This window comes from Cynoglossus semilaevis, chromosome 13, assembly GCF_000523025.1.
Source record: "Cynoglossus semilaevis isolate Cse_v1.0 chromosome 13, Cse_v1.0, whole genome shotgun sequence".
Lineage (NCBI taxonomy): Eukaryota > Metazoa > Chordata > Actinopteri > Pleuronectiformes > Cynoglossidae > Cynoglossus > Cynoglossus semilaevis.
In genome coordinates this window covers 13,605,748-13,616,554 of record NC_024319.1, presented here as the reverse complement: position 1 = coordinate 13,616,554, position 10,807 = coordinate 13,605,748, and the positions used below count along the sequence as shown (strand labels likewise).

Genomic DNA, 10,807 nt, shown 5'->3' with positions numbered 1-10,807 from the left:
CTAGACCAGATTATGTGATGGGGTTGTTTTTCTTCATTCAGTTTTGCAGACATTTCTTGTATGTGAGATAATGCGTGCCCGTTGCATACCAGGCGTAGGAGTAACATGAAAGATAAGTAAGCAATGTTATAACAGTACAGTGTGCAGTGGCTGGATCTGGGCTGCATCGGATTAACACAAGTCACAGAAAAGAGCCATGTGATTCTGTGGTGGCAGCTGTAGAAGTGAAACTACAGGAACATTACTCATATATTGTGATGGCAAAGCATGTGACTCTGATTTTTAGATATTTATTACACAACCTCTGAGATTCAAATACTGTCATTTGATTATTCCTTTCTTTACCCTTTACCGAGGACTTTGCATGGGTGTTGTCTGTTGTGGGTGTGTGCATTGGACAAAGAGCCAGGAAGTTGGAAGAGCTTGCTCACAACTCCATGGGTGTGTATGTTTGGCTGCACACGTGACTGTCGATCTGGATTAAATTAACAGCCTCATTCCTTTATTCAGTTCGTGGTTCTCTTTCTAAAAAATATGTCTCTTTTTGCTGTTACATTAAAGTTATATAACTTTAGCCACTTATGCTTCCGCAACATATTGAAGTCAAAGTGAGATGAAGCACGACACTTGAAAGACCACATGGTGTTTGCTGACCCACTGCTGACATCTGCTGTCCGTTAATTACCATTGTCATCTGGCCCAAAAAACAAATACTGCAACTCCAGTGATTGAAAACTCAAAATAAAGTACACCTAAACGGTAGGTTAAAGTTAGGGTTACTGCATATGTGACATAAATCAGTGACAGGTGTCTTTAACTATCTTGGCTGAGAAACTCTGCCTTAGCCAAGTTGTGCAATACTGTGATAGATGGAGCTGTAATTTATTGACATGCAGTTTCAGTGCTGTTATTCCTTTGACTCAGGAATTCTTGGTATGTTACCTAATTAAATAGCTGTCAGCAGACGCAGTAACACCCTTGAGACTAGTGACACTACTTTTAACATTCTAAACTGTCTGGTTTTTCAGATTAAAAATGTGTTGCATAGAAAGAGAAAACAGTAACAAGAAAGTTAAAATCTGAAGGAACAGTTTCTGCACTGACAGGCTCTCTGTAGGCCATGCTAACAGCACATTTGTTGGGCTGGGCCCATTAGGTGAGTACACCGGTAAAACAGTGTAATCTATGACTAAAGTCAATTTTGTTCGTCAACAAGTAATAAATTAATGAAGACCAATTGCCTTCTAAAAACAAGAAATGCACCTCGTAACGTTAACATAAATGCTTGCTGTGATCCTTCTCTACACTAGTACTTTAGCGCTCAGCGCCCACTCATGTCAGGTGCTGTACTTCTCCAGGTATTTATTGCAATGCATTCTTGTCTCCCTCCTGCTAACCTAAACTAATTTTGCCCTCCCCCGACCCACTCCCTCACTCCATCTAAGTTTGGGTTTTAGTAGCAGCTGTCAAACTTTGAAGTTGCAACGCTACCACCTAATGGCATGCAACTGAGACTGCAGTTTGAATCACGAATAGAACATTTTCAAAAGAAATAGAAAAAAAAAAAAACAGACAGCACATTTTCTGAAGATTAAAGAACACCATAATATTTCAACCTTTTTAACATGTTGTAGAGGCTTCATTTTTTGTGGTTCTACTGTTTGTTTATTTATGTAAAAATCCTACATACTATGCCTTCATGAAATTTATGAATTTATGTATTTGCTAAACTGACCCAATTTGGCAAAATCGTGCTTTCAGAACAATTGCTGTTTAGTTGGCCTATAATTTTCTTGGGATTTTGATGCTATTTTTAAAATTATTTTTAGAACCTTTGTTGAATGTGGCGTGGTCAAAAAACTTTAAAAAAAGGATACTTTTTAAAAGGATTCCCGTGGCACCAGGGCAAATTAAATGGTGGCACGTCCCAGACATGCCACTGAGGTCGTTCACGTTTTCATCCTTAAAGCTGTGTCTGTGCATTCTAGTGTGATTGGTCAAATGAACAGCTACAGTGTGTGCACCAGCTCTGTGTCTCTCATTATGGTGGCACATCATTTCGATGGCGTGACTCACTCTGACCATACTCAAATCTCACTGCTTGGATTATGATCCTGACCTTTTAGAATTGAGAAGAAATAGAGCGAGGGAACATAATGGCAGAGCAGCTCAATGGAATATTGTTATAAGTTGGCAGCAGGAACAGAAGTTGCCACTTTTTTTCCTCCTGACCACCCGCAGTGTTGCACTCTGAACAAAATAAACAACTTCATGCTGCCATGTTCTACCTTTTACTGCTGTGGCTGCTAATAAAATCCCTTCAAAATTTTCAACGTTACATGCAGAACATATTAGCCTCCCATCATGTGAGAAATAGAGAATGGTAAGCTGAGAAATACCACAGTCTGCAGTTATCAGCTCCAAGATCACTGCTTCAAACTTCTCTTCATCGGCACATGAAAAGTGATCACACAGGAGGACAATCAGCCAAAAGTAAATCCTCTTCCATAATCCAGATGAGCGCAGTGAACCAACAGACAAGCCTAAGTTGCCAGTTTCCATCGCCAATTGGCAACCACACTGTGTAATATCAGATTTAATACCCAAACATAATTAGCAAAGGCTGGACATCAATGTAACGGCCCGAACCAGGTTGACCCCCCCCCCCACCTTCCCTCTGACGACAAATGGAAAAAATAGTCACTGCCCTATTGCTTACTCTTTCACAGCATCATCCTTAGTCAACAGCCACAACCAAAACACTTCAAAACACCTTAGTCAACAGCCACAACCAAAACACATGTATGCCTCACTGTGAAAAATACATTACTTTGAATAGTTTCACAGTTTACATTGGTTTGAATGTGAAGCTTCACAAAATACTGTAATCAGTAAGCGCCCAAACTGCATGTCCAACTTTGAAAACATATCGAGATAAATATAGAGCAGGAAAGCCAGATTAGCACCATTAACAAGTATTTTCTTACAGATGATTTAACCCATGCGTTCTGGTAAACAGCAGCCGTTAGTAGGCAGCCAAGTATATTTGTGCATCACCGTGCCATAAGGAGGTATTTAGATCTGAATAAAGTCCGACAGTCATCACAGTAATAAAATTATGATCCACGCTGCCAACTGTTTTACTGACTGAGGTTGTACTGTCACAGCCCCTACAAGCCAGAAGAAAGTCATACTCACCCACAATGAGGCAGAAAGGATTTTTGTTGGTTATTGACATAAATACCATTCTGTTTTCAAGAGAAACTCTACGACTGCAGACCAAAGCCTGGGAAACAGAAAAATCAATAACATGTGGAATACATTGAGAGTGTGGCCAACGTAGTTATGATGTGAGTCATTTCCCAAGTAACACGTTCATCCTGATTACAGGCGCAGACATGCAAGCATTCAATTTTATGAGTAAGATTCTTGTTTTCTCTCTCTTTTGAGCTGTGGTATTTATTTAGGTGGTATTTATGTATCTTTGTGTATAGACATTTAAAGTGCTGACCTTTAGTTTGACCTTTATTTAATCCATATATTCTCAAGAGCCGTCCCCACCACCTGCTAAGTCAAGATAATTTAAGAGCAATGTTTACAAAATGGAGCTTCTGCAGGATTGAGGAGTAGATTGTGTCTGTGCTGGTATTCCTCTGTGGGCCCAGGGTTTAAATACCTTTCAAGCTGCCTCTTGACAAGAGTAATGTGTGCATAAGGCTCCCGTTGAGTGCAGTTCATGGAAGCGGGAAGCATATGGAGGTATTCCCCGCTGGAATTCTCTGTAAATCCCCCTCATGCCATCTCAGTTAGCTGCCTTTATTTTACACATGAGGTCCATCCATACTCTTCATGTTCCCTGAGAAAAGAGCCTCCAGCTCAGCTTTATGGAAACCACGTTGGCAAAGTTTTGGCATTACTGAGTAAATGGGACGAGTCGTCAAGAGGACAATTAAAAAGAGACATATATTCTAACTACTATTTCTGGAGAATGTTGTGCATTGCTCTGATCCCCAAAGCATCATTGGATCATGGTTGGAAGCTGTGGTCATGCTCTTAATGTGGCCATCACTATATTTGTTTGGTGATGGACGTGTAGTGTGAGGCAGTGAGATATTCCACCAGTGGTGATGCTTAGTTTTATTATGATTAGGACTTAATTGCTATTCCAGTTTGCATTGTATTCCCTACTTAAAAATATAAATAATCAAAAACTATCAATGTATCTTACTTGCTGCTAGATACCTGATAAAAGTAAAACAAACTCTAACCACTGGGATCTACACCTTCCAGAGCAGTCTGTACTAATCAGTATCAGTTCATCAGACTGCAATTAGCATTAACCATGTAAATTAGCCAAGCAGCATGAAATGTCTCCAAGCAAATGGTTCAAGGTTTAAATTGCTCATTTGCATTGATACGGTAAATGCTTAAACAGTGGTCATGGTGGAGTAATTCAATCTCTTTTTTAATGACAGTGAATGCACCACTGCCTCCCTGTTCATGCTCCCAGTTTTACAGCAGGTTTATAGAAATGGCCGACGGCTTTACTATAACTAGAATACGTATTAATTGGATGACCACATGAAATTGCTCAGCAGCAGGGTAGGCCTTAAGGCCCCTATTTTTACCCTCCATAGGGAGAGAAGTTGAGCTCTGCTTGTCAGCATGCAAATGTATCCTTGGCACAATATGAACATGTGAGTAAATAAAGTGTTAGGGTAAAAAAAAAAGACGTAAACACAAACAGTTAACTGTTCATGTCATTGTCACAGATAAATTGTGCTTCAGTTAGTGAAGTAGTGATGGGTCTTATTCTGGAAGTGCTTGTAATATGACATCCTTGACAAATATAGGATGTGTCAATCACACAGTAGCTCGGAAGTCAAGTCCTGGGAATATGAGGTGTGTTTTCTGTCAGAGATAAACATGGCTGCACCTTCACCAGACGGAGGGGACACAAACATTCAGATTTAGTGTGGGTGGGGGTCGTCTTATGTTTGTGGAGACGGTGTCTCTAAGGGACTTGGCCAAGTGTCCCAACAGAGAACACTTCCATCAGTTTCTAACTGTGACAGTGTGTGATCATCTGGCTGTCCTGGATATTTATAACTCTCAGTCAGCTCCACCTCCCAGCCGTCACCACCACCACCACCACCGCTACCACCACCCAGCTAAGGTCTCCCACTCTTCCCTACTCTCTGCGCCCCTCTTCTTGCTCCCCTCACATTTGCCCCCTTCCCCAGGCTTAACTTATTGTCCCTCCTCCCTGTACCACAGGGAGACCAGGCTGACTGATCCAAGCAGCAGGCACAGCCTGTCACAATTTAACACAAGGGAGAAACAAGGCAGTACTGAGCAAACAAACCGGAGCCTCTCCTGTTCTCGCCATTCCCTCTCTGTCCGGCTCTCCTTCTTCTTCTTCTTCCTCCTCTTCACCCTTGTCCTCCTCTTCTTCCCAGTTTTGTGTCTTAGATGAAGATCATACCTGGTAGGTCCACAGAGCGGAATTGCTTTGCTGTGTCTGTCTTTCTGTGTCTCTTTTGAAATCTGTTGATCTGTCTGGCTCCCTGTCGTGCTTTTTGGCGAACACATCGAGTGCAGTCTTGTTGTGTTCCCAGTTGGAGGCTGTAAACACAGGATACACACACACACACGCACGCACGCACACACACACACAAGGACATTTAACAAACCTTCACTACAGCACAGATTGTATTCCATATTTAACCACAATGTCACTGACTAATCAGGAGTGAGCTTGGCTGCCTCTTGTCTTTTCCTCTGTTTGATGGCATGTGGATCGAAGTTGGCCAGAGAAGTCATTCCCTTCGCCCCCTCTCCCCCTTCTTGACACCTTAAAGAGGTGTCTTTCCTGTCAGTCGGACATCTGATGGGTGTCGACAATTAGGAATTAAAGCCTGTGTTTTATTTCAGATGTTTTAAGTGTGTGTGAGACAGCTTTGTCTGGCTGTAGGACACACGGGCAGATATGAAACCAGAAACCATCTGCCATTGTTCCAGACCATCTCAGTGGTCTTATTAAATTTTAAAAATTGAGTTTTTTTTCTCAAAAGTCCTGGGTTGTGTTAGATTTTTGTGTAACAATAAAAAAAAATATTGTATTCAGATTTTGAAAATAAAAACAAGTCTTATTTCTAATGAAAGCCTAGAGAGATTATAGAAAGTCACTGTTTTACTATCAGCACTCCTAATTCCTGTGACATTTATTGGTGTTTTGTGGTTTTGGTATTTTGGTTTCTGGTATTTTGTGTTTTATCAGAACAGAAATAATACATTGTTTTGGGTTAGGTTTGTAAAACTTGTTCCCACTAAAATGTATGGAGAATTTACAGTACACTTGAAAACAGCTGAACAATCAGGCGGGGCAGGCCAGAAGAAGACTTTTAGTTACAGCTGCAGGGTGGGGAAAACAGGAGGAATTCCTGCTCTGCGTGTCCGTTTTTAAAATGCCCCTGCTGTCGTGCAGCACGCCTCCTCATGTCCCTGCACTCCCCCTACTCCTCCCCTCAGAGTGAAGGTCCACCTGTCACAGCAGCCCAGACTCGTCCCTTTTAATCTCATCTACTTTATATCTCTCTGGCCCCAACAAATGCATATGGGCCCCCCAGGAACCACTCTCCCCGCACTGGTGGTCTTGGGGCACATAGTATCTGTGATTTTATTTTGGCGGTTCAGACAACAGAAGAGTCAAGGTAAGAAGAGAGCTGTAAGTTGTAGGCTTGGAGTAAATTGGAACAAAGTCATTCTGTAAAGGTCAGAGACGTGTCTATCTGCGTGGTGTTTAATCTGACCAATCCTGAGTTAACATATTTAATACACGTTTATCCTCTCCTGTCTCCTGTATTTGAAAACTATGCCCAACACTGATCATGTTACTGATCCCCACGGCTTCACGTGTGGCATGTTTACCCTTTACATTAGTCGTGTGTGTGCATGCGCGTCAGTCAGCTGTCAGTTGTTGCACACTGCGACGGCTCAAAGAAACCTCCAGAACTCCCAGCGTCATATTGCACTGTTGCTGCCTGAAGATTGAATTATCTGTTTACAAGTTTTGGCCAAGTGACGCAATGTCATTGTGCATAGAAACATTACAGTAAAGGCTTTTGTTGGGGTATTGATGGAGAATAATACTCTCTCACGCCCAACCCTTTTTTTTTTTTTTTGGTAAACGATGTAACACATCACTGTGTGTGCATGTGTGCGATTGTGTGTACGAGGGTGACCTAGTGTGTCATCTCTTCTTACAAAGTGCTAAGGCGTTATTTGTAAGATGAATAGTGTCTTAGCACCGTTCTAATACAAATGGCAGGTCAGAATAACAGCCAGGCCTTCTTTGTTCTCATGTGTAGTTGGATGATAATGCAGTGCTGAGGGATAACAAACCACAGCATATACAGTTTACATGTCCATCCAGTGCTTTCTAAAGTGGAGGGATGGGGTCCTTTGGGGGTTGTTGTAATTATTGTATTTGTAATTTTATTTTACTTTTATTTGAGTATTTTATTTTTATGTTTTACATAAAGTTCAGTGGAGCACTTTCAAGCTACATAAGATGTAGCAACAATAAGTGATTTATGTTTTACGTGACATTGACATCTATGTTCTGTCTGCTTGTAGAATTTATTGAAATACTAAAGCGTTAAATGCAGCTGCTGTCCCCGCTGATCTATGCTGTTGGTTGGGATTATTGGTCTTAACTGTTCCGACTGATGACAGTGTGCCCTCTGTCCACTTACTCTCTCCTCAGCTGCAGACCTCACCTCAATTAAAGGGTATCCTCACCCACTTAAGTTGCACGTAGACACTTTAGGTTCAGAGTCAGTGTTGTGGGCTACACTAGCAGGCGTTGTACCCACGTACATTCTCTTCTTGTCCTATGGAAGTGGGGTCATCCGAAAAGTCACGAGGTAGGAGATAGGGTGGGGTCAGACACACATTAGACAGCTCTCCTTCCCTGAACTTAGTAGTAATTTTCACTTCCTCTGACTCCTGAATCTGAACAGCTCAAAACTTTGCTCTTGGTAAAAAGTCATTCAACTTGTTAATGGGAGGTTAAATAGTTTTGCATTATTGGTCTTGGAAGAATTTTCAAAGCAGTGGTTCTCAGCCCTGACACTACAGACAGGTGCTCTGCGGGGTCCGTGCCCTGTCGAGGGCTGAAAGCTGAAAATGTCATTCCTTTTACATTACTGATAAAGTTCATCCCTTCACACGTGCTGAGGCCTTGACGTTGTGGTAGCCATGTCTCCTTGAGCCTGGCAAATACTGAGCTACGGTGGCGGAGTTCTGGCTGCGGCTTTGGCCTGAGTTATGGAAAGACCAGCGTGTATTTCCTGGAAAATGCCAGAGTCCAGATCTTTCTCCAGAGCTCTCTCACTTACTGTACTGTGTTTGTGTGTGTGTGGGTACGTTTGCATGTTTTTTCCATGAGGGGGAGTGCTTGATTGCTTTCTCCACTATGAGTTGCCACAGTGAACCATAGGCATGCGTCATAACATAAACACTGAAACCCAGTCTCAGTGGCTCAGTCTGGATGAGTGAGTGAATGAACTTCTGCTGATCACTGGAAAAACAGAGGAAAATTGGAAACAAGCCTCAATAAATGACAAAGGTCAAGATGAATGCAGCAAAGCTGGGGAGTTAGGATTGTTGAATTGTTGTAAGGATTGTTAGTTACAAGTAAAAATATTGTAACAACCTTGCCTTGACATATTCATTGAGGAGTGTTTGTCTTCTGCCAGATTATTTATTCATATAATAAGCAGTGACATCAGCTCTTTTAATACCAGTACCGTTAGTGTAGTGTGGCGTACGTGTGAGTATGCAGTAGTTGTACACACTCCTGCAGATGGTGTTACATAAGGAACACGTGGCAGTGATTAGCTTTGATTGACAATTTCCATATTTTCTGGTTCATTTTACTTGTTGTAGTTTACTTTACATTAGACTTAAGGTGTTTACTGGTACTGCTCACTCTGTACAGCAGGGGTCAGTGATATATGTGTCCGAGGGCCAGGATCTTTCTGGACAGACATGTTGAAAATAAAAACCGCATTTTGTCTACCATTATTATATGATGTTTATTTTAGAATCCAGTCGCAGGCTGGATTGGACAGTGTGAACAGTCAGATTCAGCCCGCGGGCCACCAGTTGACACGGTGGCAGTTGACTCATCTGTAGAGCTGTTGCTGTTTTTGAGGTGTTAATCTCTTTTTAGATCTACATCCAAACAAATTTTGAATGTACGTATGTATTTACAGATGTCTCTGTGTTTTTCTTAAACAAGATTATCGTGCTAATCCCATCTTGCTTTTTAAAACCTTGCAGACCTCGTCTTGCATTATTACCTCCCCGTCTCTGTTTAAACAGCCAGGAAAATCCACTCAGAACTGTCCCCACATGGTAAACATCATCATCAAGTTTTTAAGCTTAGTCACTCTCATTCGATTTTCCCATCACGTAAACAATTTTTGCTTCTTCTTTTGCGATTACTATCGTCCACCAATATTGGCAGAGTCTACACAGGATCGGCGTTGATGAAGTCTGAGATAAAAACGATGCTGAGAAGGAGAATGAAACTGCTGTCGTGTGTGAGAAGTGATGGCCGGTTTAGGGCGTGAGACATCAGACAGTGTCCTGTGTTAGAGGTCAGTCTCCTGTAAGAAGAGAGCGTGGAATATTTAGGTTACTTTCCCTTTTGAATGTGACCTATAGGTGGAGCTCAGCTGTGCCCCCTCCTAAATCATTTCACCCTGAAGTTGAAAGGTGTTTGTGAGTGGGTGGGTGACTGCGTGGGTGGGTGGGTGTCAGCTGTACACTGATCCTAAAACATAAAACCCTGTCTTTCATCTCATGGTTAGGATTTATTATTTGAGTTTTATTTTGTATCATTCCATATAATGATTGCAATAGAATTACACAAAAACCTAACTTATTGATTATTGATCAGTAGGTGCTGATAATAGAGTGTTTCTTTATCTGTGGCTTCTACAGAGTCCATATTCAAGAACCTTAAAAATAAATTTGATTTCTCCTCTGCTGTAGTCAGTGAAGACATGTGCGACAGCAACAAGTGCTGCTAATACTGACCTTGAGTGACTGTAAACTGGTAAAAATAGATAGACTACAGGACGTGACTCCTTTGTCATAAAGGATCTGACTTTTTTTTTTACCTGCTTGCTGATTTTGTTTTGTATATAAAAGAGAGTCGGGGTGGCGGGTGGAGTCCATCCATTAGGAAGTGGTTCCTGTTTATTTTTAAGTCTCCTTGCAGCAGCTGACACCGTGCGTCTGAAGCCCAGGGGCCACGTGTGGCTCCTGTAGTGTGCTGCTCTGTCAGGACATGGCTGCTTCAGGGAACGGTGGGAAAAGGAGTCATCTGCATGAAATCATGTCGTATGGAAATAGGTGGCAATTTCTGTACAGTCGGATGTGTTGTGTCGGTGAGTGACGGCAGCTGAAGGACGTTCTGGGGTGGGGGCGTGTCTCAGGTGGTGTTTGCAGCTTGGAGAAACCACATGGTTGTTGCAAGAGTGGATTTTTTCTATTTAACTATTTATCAGAAAATGTTGAGGCACTACTGTATGATAATTGGCATTTCCCATTAGACATCTGCTCCTTGAAGTTGATCATGTAGTAATATTATTAATTGTAAAGGATGACCTTTTTTTAGAATATTATGGTTATTTCAGATGTAGATGTTAATTCTTTCTAATTCTATATTTTATCTCATCTTCACTTTCAGTATTCATGGGTACAAATCACCCAAGAGAAATTCTTTATATCT

The 10,807-nt window shown here is 41.6% G+C and overlaps 1 protein-coding gene across 20 annotated transcripts in view; it reads left to right on the top strand.

Moving 5' to 3' along the window:
• Positions 1–10,807, top strand: part of plecb (plectin b) — a 103,204-nt gene that overhangs the window by 52,639 nt on the left and 39,758 nt on the right. For 2 of the 20 annotated variants that reach the window (XM_025061649.1, XM_025061647.1), the window contains exon 1: positions 5,335–5,488. The exons of the other annotated variants lie outside the window; for them this stretch is intronic. In XM_025061649.1, the coding sequence (XP_024917417.1) occupies positions 5,473–5,488 (16 nt within the window). In that variant the 5' untranslated portion in view covers positions 5,335–5,472. Of the gene's footprint in view, positions 1–5,334; positions 5,489–10,807 lie in introns of those variants that run through there. 20 annotated transcript variants of the gene reach the window in all.